The following is an 18,752-nucleotide window of genomic DNA, read 5'->3' as shown; positions in this document are numbered from 1 at the left end:
CCCCACACACCGGGTCTTTCACCTGTTCATTACTAATTTACACTAAACAGCTTAACTAAAACTTAAAAATAAAAGCACGTTTTACTAGAATTACACCGGCTCCGTAAAAATTACTAATAAAGTAATATTTTTTTAAAAGATACAAATGCGCTTTATTTTAAGAATTTGGCAAACAATTTATAGAAAAGACTAAGCAAACAAAGTTTTTTTGCCAATTTTATCATTTCCCTCAGCAGTAAGAAGTTATCCCCCCCCCTTATTCTTTTCCACACATCCACCCCTCCCTACCTCTTCCGGTTGACCGAGAGATTTTGTAACTGTATAGCTTACGTAAGCAAGTAAAACTCTTCTCACCTGTTTTTTTCTGCTTGTCATCCCCATGTCCAACAACGGACCGGGCCAATGACCGTTCATCCTGAAAACCTGGGGAATTAATTTCCCGGATTTCAGTTGAGCTGGATTCCCGAATTACGCTGGAACTCCGGAATCCCGGAGACTGCATTCTAACCCCAGGGGATCCGGTGGAGCAATGGGATCCGGGGGAATCGAAAGATTCCCGGATTCCAACGGAATCCCGGATACCGCCGTTAAATCCCGTACTGACGGCATATCGCTGATTCTATATTAATATATCTAGTTAGAGCAGAATTCAAAAATGTACTTGGATAAGAATGCAGTGAGGTTTTGAAAAAAATCAATGAAATGCACTTATTTACAGGTTTAGATTGAATGTTAACGAAGAAATAAACCAAATTGTAAAATTGCAATCGAATTTAGAACACTATAATAGGCCATAGTGTGAGGTTGTAGGAAACAAAATGATATTTTTTAGTTCAATAATAACAGGTATTCTGACTTCCATAGTAACAGTGGCCATAAAAACCCCAACCAGTCCTTTTTAAACTCAATTCTCCTCCCCCCTCCCCTTCCTTGTTTGAAAACAGGTTTACACAAGTTTCGATTTATCTCTCTAACCACCCCCCCTTAGAGTTAGCCATAAACCTGTTTAAGATGATTTCCAAGAATACCAGGTTGCATACAGTAACAAAACTACGCACAAAACTTGGTGGAAAAATGCGTAAATTAGAAAAGTACGTAATAAATCTAGATATATTTCCTGATGAGATGAATTGGAGGATTCACTAGTCTTCACGACAATTTTTCCGCTATCTGCCGGATCTAAGGTGGTGGAAACTTTTGAAGCAATATCACTGCCGCTAGACGATCGAGATCTTCGATCATTGATCCTTTTAGCAACAATGCTTTTAACTTCTCGAGATCTGGCGATCTGCTGTTGATAAGAGTAAGCTTGATCCTGATAAAGACGGGTTAGGTTGGGTTCGGATCCTGAGAGGGTTGGGTTAGATCCGTTAAGCTCCGAGTTCCCTCTGTTACTCTGCTGGTCTCCTAGAGTAAAAGAAGATATTAAATTAATCCGAATGAGTCTGACCAATTAAAAAAAAAAATATGTTTTCATATATGGTCATAATACTTTTTATGTTTTTCTAACTATTAACAACTACTGTACACATGAAACCAGGGTGGCTAAGCAACATTTTCAACTGAAATAAATTTCCAGAAAATTACACAATAATTTCAACTAAATAAAATCCATCTACTATACACCTTGGGTAATTTTAGGTATAATGTTGGCTATATCTGAACTAACAACAAAAAAATTAAATAAAAATATAAAAAGGTTAAAATTGTCTAAAAGCTTGTAATTAAAATTGATATTGCAGGATTCAAACATTATTATCTGTGGATTATACATTTATCTATGTGTTTACTGATAAGAGAAGCTACAATGCAAACACAATTATTTTCATTAAATTCATTTTAGAAAATAGGATATTATACTGAAGTTTATATCCCCCCCCCCCAAATTAAATAAATTCCGAAAATTTCCTACATTGTTTCTGAACAAAAATCATGAGTCACTTAATAGAGAAACCACATTTGAAAATAATGAATTTTCTAAGAGAAAACGATGAATAACTGAGGGGACTTAATAAAAAAGAAAGGAGTTGAAAACTGATTTCTTATCTTTCTCCACTTGAACACAAACGGGTGGAGGGGGAAGGGTCAGGATATAGACTCTTTGTCAGATCGCGGATGAATGAGACATTCTAGTTTTTCTAACTAAAAGTTGACCATGGACAACTGTGGTTTCTGTAGGTGACTTTTAGAATTTAAATCTGGTAAGATAGGAAAACGATGATAATTTTATCATTATTACTCAGATAAAGGTTAGAAAGGTACCCTTGTAAATCGTAAATGCACTTCTTTAATGGAGGATTGCGTCAACAGTCAAAATACAAATTCAAATTCATTACTAAAATATTTAAAAATTACTCAATTGGAAATCCCAACATTTGATCATGTTTCCGATCTTAAAGGAACTGTAAGCGTAGTTTCAAGTTACTCTCCATTCAAAAATGGCAATGCCCGATTCACAACGGTACCCTACATTTTTAATTGTGGTGTCTCTACAAACTGACTTGCGCATTTCAACTGCAGGAAAACGCAAAGGAATTATTCGAATTAAAACTAGAAAACGAAAATATCTTCAGGTAAAGGTTTCAAGGGTACCGTTGTAAATCGGCACTGCTCTCTTTGCATGGGGGGTCACTTACACCTACATATACAGCCCCTTTAAGTAAGGTATTACTCAATACTTGACTGATATCAGTTTAATTATATAACTTTAAATAAAAAATTGGCTTAAGAAAACAATTGCATTAATTGCATAGCCTAGATATAAACAAAGCTGATTTAATAAATTCTAGCATGTCTCAAATTCTCTTTAAAAAAATGGTTTAACAAATTTAGTTAGTGGGGGAAAATTCTGTCTTTAAATTATTTTCACAGCCAAAGAATCTGGTAACTGCAACACACCTTGTTAGTTCTATTTAGATAACATTGACAAATTACCCCCCGTAGCAGAGGAATCCTACGCAATGTTTACGCCGTCACACTTATTCAACGCAACTAACTAGTTTGTGTTGAATATTTTACAACAATAAATCATTTAACCCTGATAAATGTAAACTTATAGTTTTGCAAGCATGGATATGCAATGCCTGAAGGGTGCTAAGTGCAAACGATTGCCTGTGAAGTATTTATAAAATGTTTTTGCTTAGCAACTAGCAAGGCACTGAGATCTATCTATCTATCTGTCTATCTGTCTATCTGTCTATCTCTCTGTCTATCTGTCTGTCTGTCTGTCTGTCTGTCTGTCTGTCTGTCTGTCTGTCTATCCTTAATGTAAATGCACTCCGAAAATGGATATTTCTCTAATCCTTCTCAGAAACAGTTTATTAGAAAATAATAATAACGTGAGGAGGTAACATATAAGTATATAGATTATCATTTTCATATATCTTCTGATACCATCTCATATATCTTCTGATACCAACTCATATACTTACTGATACCAACTCATATATCTTCTGATACCAACACGTATATTTTCTGATACCAACACGTATATCTTCTGATACCAAGTATTAAATCTTCTGATATCATGTAAGATATCTTTTGAAAAGGCAATACTGAAAAGGCAATGCCTTCTGTCTGGTCTAATGTTTATACCCCCCCTCTCTCTTTCAACAGATTTCGAAAGATAGTCCTAACAGGTTTGTTTAGCTTAATACATTATACAGACAGTGAACCCTAGAGTACAAATATTTAAATATTTCAGTAAACAATAGATTTTAGAAAACTAACATAATAAAAAAGAAAGGTCAAAATTGAGCAAATTACTTTGAGGTGCACTCCCCCTCATATATGAAAGACAACATACCCCAATTATTGAAAATCCATCAAACAAGGCTCATTAACGATGAAAGCTTTATCAAGCCTTAATCCTAAGTAATATGACTGAATATTATCACTAGTTAGTTTTTGTTGCTAGCACTGTATTGTACTCTGGTCACAATGTTTTATTGCAAATTCTATTTCGCAACAATAATTTATAAAGAATATTAACTAAAATTTCTTAATTCCTCACTTATGAGAATTTAGCCAAATTTTGAAGTTCTTTTATGGAGAGTATAAGGGGAAGAGGAAAATAGAAAATCATGCTGTTAAATAACATTGTATCACCATCATTCTTAAACTTTTCATAATACTATGAATTTAATTCGAACTTTTTGATGAATTCAGATGATCAAACGAATTTTTATAACAAACAAATACGAATGGGCGAATTTGTATGACTTGACGAAAATCACGTGGTTGGACGTGTTCGCATGGCTGTACGAATCCGCATGGTTGAACAAATTTGAAAAGTTGGACGAATCCACAAAGATTGAAGAAAGACGAATTCCAGTGAGCAGGCGTAACTTCTACTTTAAAGTTTTGATTGGATAAAACATTTTTAAACACGAAAACAAAGTCAAGTTTAGGAAACAAAAACATTCGGCAATGAAAGAAATTGAACGACTAAATTGTAATTTTCGAAATAAAACCAGGGATATTTAATTAAATTTAATCAAATGGAAATCTTGATATGCTTAAAATTTACCAATTTTGGTCATCTACGTAGTTTTAGAAAAAGAAAAAAAACCATTTACCTGGAGGATACACTTGAAACTGTCCCCCAGCAGTTGTTTGAAAATGTTGAGTGTTCTCAAACGGTCTGTTTCCTCCAAATTGTCTCGATTGATCGAAAGGTTTGAAGTCGCGAGCTGAATCTTCGAAGGATTTGTAATCTCTGCTCAATCGATAATATTGGTTGTCATAATTTCATCCTTTTGATTCCCTTTGCTTACCCCTCCGTTTCCTTTCCTTTATCTCCACTTTACCTTTCCATTTCCATTCCAATTCCTTTCCCTTTTTACTTTATTCCTCTCTCTTTTAATCCCTCCATATCTTCCTCCTTTTACTTTTCTCTAAATTAAGTACATGACACCCTCCCCCCCAGTACTTTAGTGTCAAATTTTGTTCGCATTTTCTGTGCTTATTTGTAATACCCTCCCTCCCTGTTCTCTCATGATAAAAGTTTATCCAACATAATTTTCACACTACCCCTCAACAGTGCTGGGAACTTTAGAATGGGATACCTGTAATCCCGACTGCTTAATCCGGATATCCAATGTGGAAACTTAATTTCTTGCTTAATCCACTCTTTTTGGATAAAGTAGAGGAAAAAAAAAAAAAAACCCGGTTTTTTAAATTAAAAAGTCCCTCCCGTTTCTGTATATTAATTTTAAATGGGGCGCAAAATTACAAATTTCCCGGCTTCAGATACGCGACTTTGATTGGTTGAATTTTATACACTTTTCAGGATACAAGAACAAGATTAGGTTAGTCTCGAGATTAAGAAAAAGAGAGGATCAAGCATTATTCTCAATATTCACAATTCTAAAGTTCCCAGCTCAGCTCTGTTTTTTTTGTCTTAATCTATAATCGTAATCATCTTATACATAATTGGTACAATTTCGTTTTTTCTATCATCTTCACAATTATATTATGAAGAAAATACCAAATCGATTTCCTGGTGTATCTTTTTTTTTTCATCATAAATATTCATTATTTTTCAGTTTGGTTTCTCATGGACCAGCTGTAATGAATAGCGAAAAGTAGTTGAACTGCAAAGACATAGCTTGTACACCGGTTCAAATTAAAGAGAAGGCGTTCAGCCTCGTCTACCCAGTTCAACTAAATCTGGCTATTCATTAGATTTAGTAACTAAAAAGTCAGGAGGGGGGAAAATTTTAAGATTATAGTCATTTTTTTCAAATTCTAAATCTTTTTCTAGAATATTTAATATTTTCTCCCTGGTCTGGTTCTCCTTCATCTCTGTCTCCAGGTCCGCCAGGATCTGAGCATCCGAGGGTTGGGGTCGCTCTTTCTCCAGGCTTAGATAGGGTTGGGTTCGTTCCTTCTCCAGGCTTAGATCAGAACAGACAGAGTTCTCCGAGGGGTGAGAGGTTACGGGACTAGGCTCAGGGGGGTTGTGTTCTAAACATTTTAAATTCAAATAATTTACGATGCTGAGGGAGGAGGGGTTTCTGGACTTAAGTCGACACGGCTGTATTTAAAAAATCGTAATGTATCACTTTTGCAAATTCTTTGATACATGCTATAATTAAAAACATTTGACACATAATGCAACGCCATTTTAAACCCGAAATCTATTAATTCATCATTCAGTATTTAAAAACAAATATTTAAACTTTTTTTTTTAACTTCAAGACTTAATTTAAAAAAATGATTAAAAGATGAACAAGTTCAGTTATCCGTCATTCCGCTCTTTAAACAACTCAAATATAACGTGTTGGATTTTTAAATGTTGAATCCCAATTGAGAATACAACGTACACAACAACACAAATAAATAGATCAAATTACTAAAAATAGTTAAATGGTAAACAGAACATGGAATATTTTAATGAATGGAATGAGGTGAACTTCAGACCAAAGATTAGTTAATCCCTTTGTGAGAAGAATCAGTTCATCTCATTCTGTTCTTTTAAAGGTTTCCATCTCAGTGAAAACTTACCAAAGCTTTCAAGATCCTTGATTAAATCCATGATATTTTCTTCTTCAGATACCGCCTGGTTAGCAGGGGAGGCGTGGTCAGATGTGTACACCACCTGCGTAACAGGGGAGGCGTGATCGTAACCCGCCTGGTTGGCTGGGGAGGCATGATCAGAATTATAGACCACGGCCGGGGAGGCGTGGTTGGGTGTATAACCCATCTGGGTGGCTGGGGAGGCATGGTCATAATCCGCCTGGTTGGCTGGTGAGGCGTGGTTTTGAGTATACACCACGTGGTTGGATGAAGGGGACGTCCTTCTCCATCTTTCTGGTTGGGACGGCGAATGCAGTTCCATCTGTGGTATCCTGGGCCCGGAGTTTACTCCATGTACGATGTGAGTAGGAGCAAGTACGGGTTGATTGTGGACTGGTTGGATCATACCATTAACTTGTTGATTGAGATCTAGGTTAGGTTGGATATGCCCTGAAAGCCCGATGTGTGGGAGCTCATGACCTCCAAGTTGAGGCTGCCCACCCTCCACAAGGTTTGGCATATGCTGAATGGGAGGGAGCTCCGCCTCCTCTAGGAAACAGGCGGAGGGCGGAGCGGAAAATGGTTGCTGGGGGGAAGGCGGAACATGGTAAGACTGAGGCGAGGCAAGCATACCAGGCGCAGAATGAGGGGTTTTTACATCAGTACATCCAATAGAATTATGTTGGAATAGGGGGCTTCTCGCCTCACTAATAACAGGACTTGAAGGCTCCATCTAAAAATAGATGTATTACAATTATGCGAACAGATAATAAAAAATGCATTTTGTGCAAAAGTACCATAATGACTTACTTACAGCATACTTGCATAAAATTGCATACAAATAAAAGTTAAGAATACAGATTATGTATAGAACGGACAGTTCAGTTTACTAAACTCAGTAGTTTACGAGGCTAAAGAATGACAATTTTATAAGAAAGTAAGTACTATACTTAAGAGCCACTGAAAGATATTTTCTTTTAAGGGAAATTTTCTTTTTTAAAGAGCATTAAGACTTGTGGCGACAACATTCTGAGTCCAATCTATTTTTTCCATATCCTCAGATTTAATCGTTTTACTAATATATCTGAACAAAAGAAGGTCGAATTGCATAATTATTACACTTGTTGACATAATTCAAATAAGTGTTAAAATTGTTGTGTGTATCTGTACATATCATAATGCTGTTGCTTAAATCATAATATGGTTACGTACATAATGAGTTTACTACTTATATTATGATATATGATGTTGCTTACAACATGATGTTGCATACATCATGATGTTGTACCGTAAATCATTATGTTGTTGCGTACATCATGATTATGTTGCGTACATCATGATGATGTTGCGTACATCATGATGGTGTTGAAGACATCATGATGATGTTGCAATATATGATACTGTTACATCCATCATGGTGAGACGTGTATAGGGCGTACATCATGATGTTGTTGCGTATATCATGCGATGTCGATGATGTTAAGAAAATCATGATTTAGTTTAATACATATTGTGATGTTATCGCGTACATGATGTTTTGCATATTGCGTACAAGATGTTGAGTACCTGCTTAGTCTGTATCGTATCCTCAGCTTGCGTTTCCTTAAGAAACAGAAATGCTTCATGTTCTGCTCTCAGGTGACGCGCGTACGTGACAGGACTAGTCTGCAGTGACCGGCATACCCCGCAGGTTAAACCCTCGTACTCGTGTGCGTCACGATGTTTAGTATAGTCCAGGGTGTACGCAAACTTATTCTTACAACCGTTTTGCGTACATTTGAGATTACGCTTTGAAACCCAGATGTTCATTTTCATGGTGGCAATCTTCTCAACGTTGGATATATGTGAGAACATATGCTCCAAAAGAACAGAAACAAACTGGAATCTAAAATTGAACAAATTGAAAAGAAAAATAGTCTTATAAATAAACAATTTCGTGAATATAACAGACAAAATCCGAGTTTGAAAGAAACGAGTCTCTCTATGCATGATTAATAACAATAATTATTAACATTTGAAAAGAAATATTTCGTGAGTTTAGTTTGAGACTTTAATGAAGAACTTGCTATTTTTTGCATTATTATCTGAATTTTGAAGCAATCTTAAGAAGCCCTGGAAGATAAGTTGGATAAAATATTTTTGCAACTATTTCCTCTAATTTTAACGTTTAAGCCCCCCCTCCCCCCTCCGTGAAGGTTTCCAATCAGGTAGATAATAAAATCAGACAATTATTTGGCTCACTCTGCATCCTTTCCTTTCTATCATCTAGTTTTCCAGATTTCACTTTCCTTTCATTTTTTACACTTTCCTATAATCTTTTTCACTTTCTTGTCATCTTCTCAACACCTCTTTCATTTTCCTTACATCTCTTTCACTTTCCTTTCACATTCTTTTCATCATATTAACTTTCATTATATCCAGAATCACTTTCTCACACTGTCCTACCTCCTTGGGCAGTAGGAGCAAGTGACCATCTTCTCCAGGTTCTCCTTACTCAGCTCGGCGTAGATTTCGTTAAAGTTTGTCAGGATACTATAGTTCACTTCGGATTCAGATTCCTGGATCGAACAAACCAATGTTTTAACAAAAAAAACTTAACAAACTGCTTTTTGCTTTAATTATTAAAATAATTTCCCAAAGATAAGACAAAATCTGAATAATCGAAATAATTAAAAAAAGGTGTGGGGTGGGGGGTATGAATAGCAATTTTAAATTTCTTCCTGGGAACAAAAACCTGGTAAAGAGTGTATAGCATACGTACAACAACTGTAGTTCTATAATTATAAATAATGTAATAAGACTCGATCTTGAAAATATTTTTTGATTTATGTTTCCTTAATGTTGTTTTTCAGACTTGATATTGGCGGGAGCACTGGTACATCTACTCGTAAATGCGGTTGTTGTTGTTGTTGTACAGCAGGTTGTTGTTGTTGTAGAATGACTGGATATGGGTTTGGTGTATAGCTAGAGGTAGGGGGATACAAGGGGACACGTTGTCCCTGCTGACTTAATATAGCAGATTGGAGGGGGGAGCCTCCAGGTTGATGGGAAGGGAGGGGAAATCGATGGGAGCCTGACTGAGGTTGTAGGGAGACAGGTTGCTGATGTAGGGAGACTGGCTGATGGTGTAAGGAGCCTGTAGGAGTTGGAAGGGAGGAGGTGTGTCTAGATGTATGGGAAGTATGGTGGATGGGAATGGTAGAACCATGATGGGATTGGAGAGGGGTGGGAGAACCAACATGTAACAATCCATTCGAACTATTCCCAACCTAATCCAACAGTTTCAATCAACAATAGAATTTTCATTTATAAAAATAGTGAATAGATTTTACTGCAACAAAATGAACAATTTAACAATTATCATTAATATAAAAATCATTTAACAGTAATTGTTTAATGACAATATTTTTTAAAAAACAAAAATATTAAAATATAAGAAATAGAAAAATTATGGCAAAAAGGTTTATCTGGATTTTTTCGATGAAGTAAAAAAATTAGAAGTGCAATGGGTACATTTTCTTTAACAATCACCACCCCCCTCCCACATCGATTCTAACACATTTTTATAAGGATTTAGATTCCTTATTTTAATTCAAAAACTCGCTTCCCCCCACCCCCTCCACCTCCCTAAAATCTAAGTGACAGAACATTTTTACAGAAAAAAGTCGTTCAAACTCAATGAAACATTCCTGTTGAGATGTACTGCAGAATCTCTCCTTGTTTACATCAGTCCCAGGTTTGAGAGTTGGAATATTATAAATCCGACTCAGGAATACGCAGGCACCGTTCCGCCGTAGCACCTACGCATGACGCAATTATCACCTTGTACCTTCTTCTTTTTATAGGGTTTAAGGGCCTGAGTATTTTAAGTGACCCTCCATGAAAAAGTATTAAACCAAATTCAAACCCTAAATACGAAAATATCTTCCACACAATTGGAGGTGTCAAAGGTAGGGTCGTAAAATCGGACAACCCATCTTTGTATTGAGGGGCACTTGAAATAAGCTTACAATCCGCTACGAAGAATTTCAATTAATATCCAATCATCCATCGTTTACGCTTAAAAAGGTGAAAAATATTAATTGTAATTGTAATCTGCGCAAGTAATTTTATTAGAGAGACAACAATAAGAAATACTCAATTTTTACCCAGACAAATTGGATTATCTCATTCATTCTTGATCAGATAAAGGTTTTGAGGGTACTGGTGTGAATCAGACGTTGAGGGTCATATTAAATGGCTAAAAAAATCGACATTTTTTTTATAAAAACGACGGGCATTTAAGCTAATCTTCTGTATACCTGAAATCCAACAGTTTTATCATTGAGGACGGGAGCTTTGATTTCTAGTGATGGAGAAGCAAAGGTAAACTTCATAAAAGTGAGTTTAACACCACCCTCAAGATCCCTAGTCTGTACTTCAACATCAGCACGGTTCAGTCTTAACATTTATCAATTAATTAATAATTTGTAAATTACAAATTTTAAGAATTACAAATAAAAATTGGGCATCAAAAGGCAAGCTTTTCATTCTTTTTGATACGTGGGGATAAAAAAAATGATGTTCAAGAAATATACACCACTGCTTAATAAAATTGAATCGAAGTTTTAACAGTTTAAAATGTTAGTACATACCATTAATAACAATAAAATCAGTTAGAAGATAAAAGCTTCCCAAAGTAGATATTTAACGGAGAGGTTACATTCAATAAATTGCAAATAGTAGTTAAACTTTGTACGGAGAGTCAAGTCCACTATTCTAGGATGACACGTAAGAAGTCGTTCAACTAGCCAAATCAGTCCAAATACGTTCGGATTTAACTGAACACAGAAGTAGTTCAGTGCACTATCAACTTCACTAATCAGACGTAGTTTAACTTTTTCTCACGTTTTATAAAATCTGACCCCCAAACTGTTAAAATAAGAACCAAACCTACCTAAATGCCTTCCCTATCTCAATATTAGGAATGAGAAGGTTGAATTTTCCATCAAAATCTAGAAGAAGGACTCTAAGTGAGCCTCCAACTACTATCCAGTGCTGGCTAAACGTCCTGAAAATAGAAATGTAAATCGGTTTAAAGTGACTGTAAGAGCAATTTCAACTGACCATACTTGCAAAGATAGCAATCCCTGATTAACAACAGTATCCTTAAAGCTTTGTGTGGTCAAGCATGAATAAGATATCAATGTTTATAATTTGGAAAACTGATTGTTTACATTTGTGGTTTGTCTACAAAAGTGACTAGAAAAACGACAATATCTTCCACATTTTTGATCAGCTAAATGTTTCAAGGGTACCGTAGTGAATCAGGTATTGCAATCTTTGCAAATTACCAGACCAAAAAAAAACAAAAAAACCTATGGTATCGTTTAAAAAAATTCTGGTGACAATCTTTTATTGAGAAAAAGAAATTTCGCATTATGTAAGGCAAAACTACAAATATGATGATTAACATTCAAAAATAATAATTCTTAAAATCTAATCATAAACTATCTCGATCTTTCCCTAAAAAGGTTAAAATTTTAACCGGTTTCCAGTTTATATCATAAAAATAATGTTTTGAAAAATTAGCATTATAATTAGATCAAATAAAAAACATTCAAGGGGAATTTGAAAGATATAGTATTATCCAAATCAAATAGTTCTACAAAAAACATTTACAAGGGGAAATTATTTATAAATGACAAATCAAAAGTAATGGGACAAAAGAGCCTTTTATCTTTTTTAAATACTTTTCCTAACTAAAAAATATCTTTTGTCAAAACATACATTTTAAGAGTAACATAAGTTTAAATTCGTAAAATACATTTGAAGAGAAACTTAAGACTAATGTTAATATTCGTAAAATTAAATGAATAATTTTTTAATTTTAGATTCCTAGAGCTATTAATTATTCAGAGAGTCAATATTAATATTTTCTCAATCAACGCTTTGTGGAGAATCAAATAAAAGAACAGTTAAATTCTAGAAAAACGTATGTTCAACTGTCCATGAAATACAGGGTGTCCCACATCATATTGGATCGTGCATAGATCTAAATTGATATACCTGGGATTTAACAAAAAGATAAAAGATTGAATAATTAAAAAAAAAAGAATTGTATCTAGCTATTGCATATAAGCGTAAATAAAATTTACATACATAATACGGCCCTTTTTTGAAAATTGGACTTATTTTGAGACACTCTTCAAAAAATCCAATTATTAAAGAGACTGCTAACGTAATATTGAGTGACCCTCATTGTATAGCTGTAAATGGCCAATTCTCAAATTAACCCTTCTGTCCTTTAAGTGAGTATCAAAACGAAAAATATTGTCGTTTTTTAAAAATTATTTCCCTAATTGCCGCATCAAAAACAGGGACAACTACTTTATATCCGTAAGGACAAATGATTAAAGGGTACCGTTAAAAATGCAACGCAATTAATCTATAAAATAAAGCTCACCAAATTGGCTGAAATTTTCAGAGTGAGTGACATAGTAAAATATTCTTGAAATTCCACGGAAAACGCCGGGTATTATTAAAATTATAGTAAAATTATATTTACCTGGTAACCCTGCCAGCCTGGGCCGGTGGTGGGGGTGAGAATGGAGTGCCCCTATTGTCCAGGGGTTGATTAGACGGTGCAGGGGTGCCCCTACCCAGATCAAGTGGGGAGTGGACTGGGGCGCCCCTGATTTGATCATGAGGGGAGTGCATGGGAGCAATTCTCATAGAATCCTGAGGTGAATGCATTGCGGGTGCTCTGAGATGATTTTGAGGGGAGTGAATAGGAGGACCTCTGTATGGATCATGAGGGGATGGAAAGGGAGGGCCCCTATTCTCCTCGTGAGGGGGTTGTAATGGATGGCCCCTGATGTCAGCGTGATTCTGAGAGTTTTGATGATTCCCTAAAATATAAGAAATTAAATGATAATTGAAATTTTTTTAGTTTTTAAAAATTATTAGGATCGCAAAATGTTTCGCTTTCAATGGTGTCAAAATAAATCAATCATTTACTTTTCTTTCAAAATCAGATCTAGATGCAAACTATCATTGAAACATTTTACAATCCGTAAAACATATTTTTAAATCTTGGCTCGGAAAAATTATAAAACACAGAAAAAAAAAAAAATATTTGAATAAATAAAATGTGTGATACGATTTATAATTTCCATACGATTGTATATACTTTTCATCTTCCTTTAACAGTGTGACATAAAAAGACATGATTTGAGAAAAGTATGTCACCCTACAGTGCAAAAAAACTTGATATGTACATAAACATGCAAAACCAATACCGTCAAAAAATAATAAAAATTTCACACTTAATTAAACATTTACAAAATGAGTTTCCATTGTTTCTAATTGTAATTTGTTAATTCTTTACAAAAAAAAACTAAAAAAATGGAAAAAAACACGAAAAAAATTATCAAAATTATTATTTGTAGAGCAAACTATATTTAATGGAAAAATGACATTTTGATATTGTTTTATTTTTGTTAAAATCTAAATAAACATATCGAGATATAGTAAAGGAAGCCATACATATTTTTGTAATCCAATTTACAAAAACTAAGGTCGCAAATCGAAATATACAGTGCGAACCTTCAACAATGGAATAGAAAGACAACATTTTTAGAAAATTTTGTAGTTTAACCAAATACTTTCACCAGTAGCTAGAAAAATCCAATTAACGTATTTCATGTTCATTGGACGAAAAAGAATCATAACTTGAACATGACAATAGTCTTCTTATTTCAAGGTATTATGGGCATCAGGGTTCAAGTATATTTTCGGGCAAAGTTGGTTTTCTATAATTGGGTATGTCTTACATTAGGAGGTTGTTATTGCGTTGTGAAGCTTTACAATGTTCTTTTTTTCAATGGAGTTATTAACAATTTACAGGCGGAACTGTAAACAGTTTCAACAGTGTTTATGGGCAAGCTTACACTAGGATTTAATCAAATCATTTAAAAGGTTATCATTTTTTTTATTATTTTATATTTTTCATAAAGCGTTTGCCATTATTACTTCTACAATAACTTTAATTGGTTTAAATGATTATATATCACGGGTGTGATAATTTAAAACATCTCTTTCCTAACTTAATTTGCCTTTCAGTAGTTTCGCCAGTTGTCGAACTTTTTTTTTGAAAATGTTCAGGTTTCCAGCCCTATTGATTTCATATGGTATCATTCCACATATTTATAACTCTTAAACTAAAAAAGTTTCTTCGTATTTCGGTATGCATAACATGAATCTTCAGATTTAAAGGATCACTGGACATTCTGGTTTGACTTTCATTTTCTCAAGGTTCATAAGCTGAGCTAAACCATTTGTTTTTATTCACATCCAAATAGAATTTTCCATATCTCCCCTCTTCTTACAATTCTCCAGAGTAGTGAGTTCAACCTTTCTCAGCTTATCTTCATATGTAGTTCATGAGAGTCCAGAAGTCATTGAAATAGCTCTTTTCTTAACTTTTTTTCAGGATTTCTTTATCTTTTATCAGCCGGGGATTTCAGGCTTTATACAGTATTCAAGGTGGGGCCTACATGAGTTTTATACAGAGATATCCATACAGTTTTGTTTCTGTAAGAAAGGGATCTGGCCGTCTGGCCTAATATGCTGTTAGCCTTAGCTAACGCAGAACCACACTGTTTTATTGGTTTTAAGTCCTCCTGAATGATTACTTCTACATCTTTTTCATTGTCAGAAGCCTCCAGTGCCACTCAATTCATGAGATATTTATATCTTGAATCATTTTTTCCAATAAGCATCACCTTACATTTAGATTCATTAAACTGCATTTTCCAGTCATGTGCCCACTGAGTTAGAGCATTTAATGAACTCGTAATTTCTCTCTTTCATGATCTGAGTTAACCTTTCTACCAGCTTTGGAATCATCTGCAAACTTTGACAGGAAAGTCAGTACATCCTCAATTACTAGATCTTCAGTGTTTATGTAAATAACAACACAGAGTGGACCCAGGACACTCCCTTGTGGAACACTAAACCAAACTGATGATTTACCGTTATAAACGACTCTTCGGGTTCTTTCTAGCCCCTTTCTTAAAACTGGTACAACATTTGCTTTTTTTTCTATCATTAGAATGAGTTCCAGTGTTCAGTGATTGCTGAAAAATCAATTGAAATGGAGCAAAAATTTCATCATATGAAAGCAAGAATTAGGATTTTGGTACTAATGTTGTCAGGCCCAGAAGAGAAAAAGGGTTTGAGAGTCTTTAGTTTCTTCTTGACATGATCCTCTGTAATTATAACATCCTCAATCTTCTGATCAGTTAGGTCTTCAATGTAGTTATTGGTGTCTGAGATCTCATCTATTGTAAATACAGAGCCAAAAAAATCCCCCAATTGGTTGCAAATTACTCTACGATCAGTAACTAATTCTCCATCTTGCTTCAAGGGTCCAACTGCAATTCTGTTTGTTCTTTTTGAATTTATATAGTTATATTTAGATATTTTTGTAATTAACTGAAATTAGGACAATTTCAGTAAAATAGGAAATGAACCAATTATGGCATTTTATAAACTAGGATAAATGATGCGTGATATAATTAATTATGACCACCGTGTTACAGCAAGTAAAACTGTAAATTTGAGCAGGGGGGGGGGGGGGGTCAAATCCAGATATATTATCTAGTCGTCCCCCCCCCTTGTCCAGCGACTGATAAAAGAATACTGTATCAGAATTACTAAAGATAAGAACTTGTTTCAATTCTTCTTCGTTATGTTTTTAAAATGTTGATACTTGATATCAAGGTTTAAAGTTTCAGTTCGATATATTCAAATTAAAATTAAATAGGCCAACTTTAAAATGCAATATTAAATAGAAACGCATAATAAAAAGGCTTAATTTAATTTGACAACATTTTATGAATAATAATAATTATTAAGATTTGCCATCATTTATTCATGAGCGAGTTTTAAAAGCCTGCACTGATATAAGTATTTTTTTTCAAAATAAAATATATGTTTTACATTACACGTATCAATTAACATCTAACATTATTTTATGAATTAACAATCAGTTTTTTGTGATTTACAACGAATGTTGTAAAGTTTACTTTCTTACAAATTAAAAAACATAAAACAATTAAAAATATATTACAACCAGAAAAAAAACTTCGGAGATGGAATTTAAAGAATTTGAGCCGCGGGTTTAAATCCGCCAAAACCCGGTTTAAATTCAGCGCCGGCTTAAATCTTGAAACAATATAATATATACCCTTAATATTTTTTACTACCATTTAACTTACAGTAATAATTCCAATAATTATATCGCATGGCATATCCTGGAAAATTATCATTAGTGACCTCCATTAATAAAAAACAACGATTGGCAAGTCCGATTCTCAACAGTACCATTTAAATCATGTTTAAATTCGTATATATCCAGATGAAATTTTTTATTTTTCATTTTAGAATAAAATTGATGTGCGGATTAATGCTACAGAAACAATTATTAAAATGTAAGAAATAAGTTCATCATGGATACTTTCATGAAACTAACTTGCTAGGCCACTTAAAATCCCACTGGCAGTCCCTTAAAGGAAATATAGAAGAAATTATGGAAGGATTTTTGTCCTAATTAGTTGCTTGTTAGATTTTACGACTTTAAACATGATTTAAGTATTCAGTTTAATGAACAGTGATAGAAAGGATTAAATATAGGATAGGATTCAATCCATTAGGTTCCAATCCATTGGGATCAATAAGTATTTCACGAAGTTTTAATTTTCTTTTTTAAATTCAAAGGTTCTTTTTTTATTGCAAAAGTTTGTTTCCCGCAAAATTTTGGCCTAACTGATTTACTATTTAGAATTTATAAGTTTAAAGAAAAAAGATTGATTTATTTGCAGATTTTGGATTCTATGAACCCGAAGTACTAAAATGTCGCATACCTGAATACGCCCCTAGATCTGGGCCCCGTCCACTCCCTGGTGGGGCAAAGTGATGTCCTCCACCCCCTTGAGAGGGGGTCTGTACACCCCCTGATTGATTTAACATTTTAAAATAATCTTCAGTTGTCTGACTTTTCTTATTTTCCGGCTCAGACGAGCCGTATCTTTGCTTCCGAAACTCATTCACTTTATCACTTGTAAATTCTAAGCTCTTTTTATCACTTGATGGGTCACGAAACTCACTGAAAAATGATAAAATTAAACAAATATATTTTTAATAAAATAAATTATTTATTTACCTATTTTGTTCAGGCCATCTTCTATTGGCTAAATACTGTTCCATAGCACTTGAAGGAATACAATTAAAATCCTAAAAATAATAAATTTTTAATTAAAATTCCATAATTTTTCGATATCAAAAAAAAAGTCTACACTGTTGCGAAAATTCTCGAGATAATTTCGCGAAGTTTCCAGCTGTTGATTATTGCAGATTTTTTCATTAAGGTACTTCCATTTAAATTTTTTACCTCTTCTTGACTTTCTCTACGAGGAATAATAACAACCCTCTCCTCTTCCCTTTTACTACGCTCTGGCGTAGAATTATTCTCCATGAATTCCTCGTATCCTAGCAATGTGTCCATTCTGAACACTCACTGCTTCACACACCATTAGCAACTGAACTGAACTGCCACGCAGTGACGTGAAGGCTTCAGGCCCACTGGCCGACGGGACTGGGAGAACGGACCGGGACAGGTGTAACTACGATGTGAGCTGATGTACCGGTCCGCCCTTATGAAGCCACTATGCCTGGGTTAACCCGGTCCGGAAGATATTTAAAGGCTGGACGGGAATCAGCTGTTCGTCCGGTCCGGGTCACTATTCAAGTCAAGAGGGGCGGCAGGTGTCTCTATAGTAGGCCCAAGCCCTTCCAAACTCCATGCTTGTAGACATACAACAGGTTGTACTGGCTCGTTTTCAGTCTAAATCAGGTTCTCTCACAAAGCAAAGAATATTTATATCAAAATCTTCAGTATATTTTTTTTCTCAAAATTAATTTTAAATATTTAAAAAAATATGTATTTTTTAAAAATACTTTTCCCCCTGTTTGGCTCGGTTGCCAAACCTTCCCATGACAACCGTACCGTACCGACCTTTAATCGCTGAGAAGCAAGTTTATCGAAGTAAATAAACAAACCTTGGCTTTCTTGACATCTGCCTACCGTTCAAGATAGTTTTGGGAGGATTTAGCAAAATCGGAACTTTTCACGGAGAATTTTTGTTACTGATATTATTTATACTTTTATTCATCGCTTAAATTCGAACAGG

At 34.4% G+C, this 18,752-nt stretch overlaps 2 protein-coding genes across 2 annotated transcripts; both read right to left on the bottom strand.

Moving 5' to 3' along the window:
* Positions 1-249: 249 nt before the first annotated feature.
* LOC111706497 (uncharacterized) lies at positions 250-2,509 on the bottom strand. Its single transcript, XM_023479387.1, has 3 exons — positions 2,502-2,509; positions 1,118-1,445; positions 250-619 (listed from the first exon to the last, which is right to left on the bottom strand). The coding sequence occupies exons 1-3, from the start codon at positions 2,507-2,509 to the stop codon at positions 257-259; spliced, it is 699 nt and encodes a 232-aa protein (XP_023335155.1). The 3' UTR covers positions 250-256.
* Positions 2,510-4,551: 2,042 nt separating this feature from the next.
* LOC111706496 (uncharacterized) lies at positions 4,552-18,377 on the bottom strand. The gene is made up of 14 exons (XM_023479386.1): positions 17,954-18,377; positions 17,726-17,796; positions 17,427-17,668; positions 16,782-16,817; positions 13,067-13,409; positions 11,456-11,569; positions 10,821-10,959; positions 10,209-10,319; positions 9,354-9,788; positions 8,965-9,077; positions 8,086-8,404; positions 6,508-7,252; positions 5,784-5,967; positions 4,552-4,717 (listed from the first exon to the last, which is right to left on the bottom strand). The coding sequence occupies exons 1-14, from the start codon at positions 18,065-18,067 to the stop codon at positions 4,552-4,554; spliced, it is 3,132 nt and encodes a 1,043-aa protein (XP_023335154.1). The 5' UTR covers positions 18,068-18,377.
* Between the last annotated feature and the right edge of the window lie 375 nt (positions 18,378-18,752).

This window comes from Eurytemora carolleeae, unplaced genomic scaffold (genome assembly GCF_000591075.1).
Source record: "Eurytemora carolleeae unplaced genomic scaffold, Eaff_2.0 scaffold609, whole genome shotgun sequence".
NCBI classification, from domain to species: Eukaryota; Metazoa; Arthropoda; class Copepoda; order Calanoida; family Temoridae; genus Eurytemora; species Eurytemora carolleeae.
The sequence above is the reverse complement of the archived record's forward strand: the minus strand, read 5'-3'. Positions and strand labels throughout refer to the sequence as shown.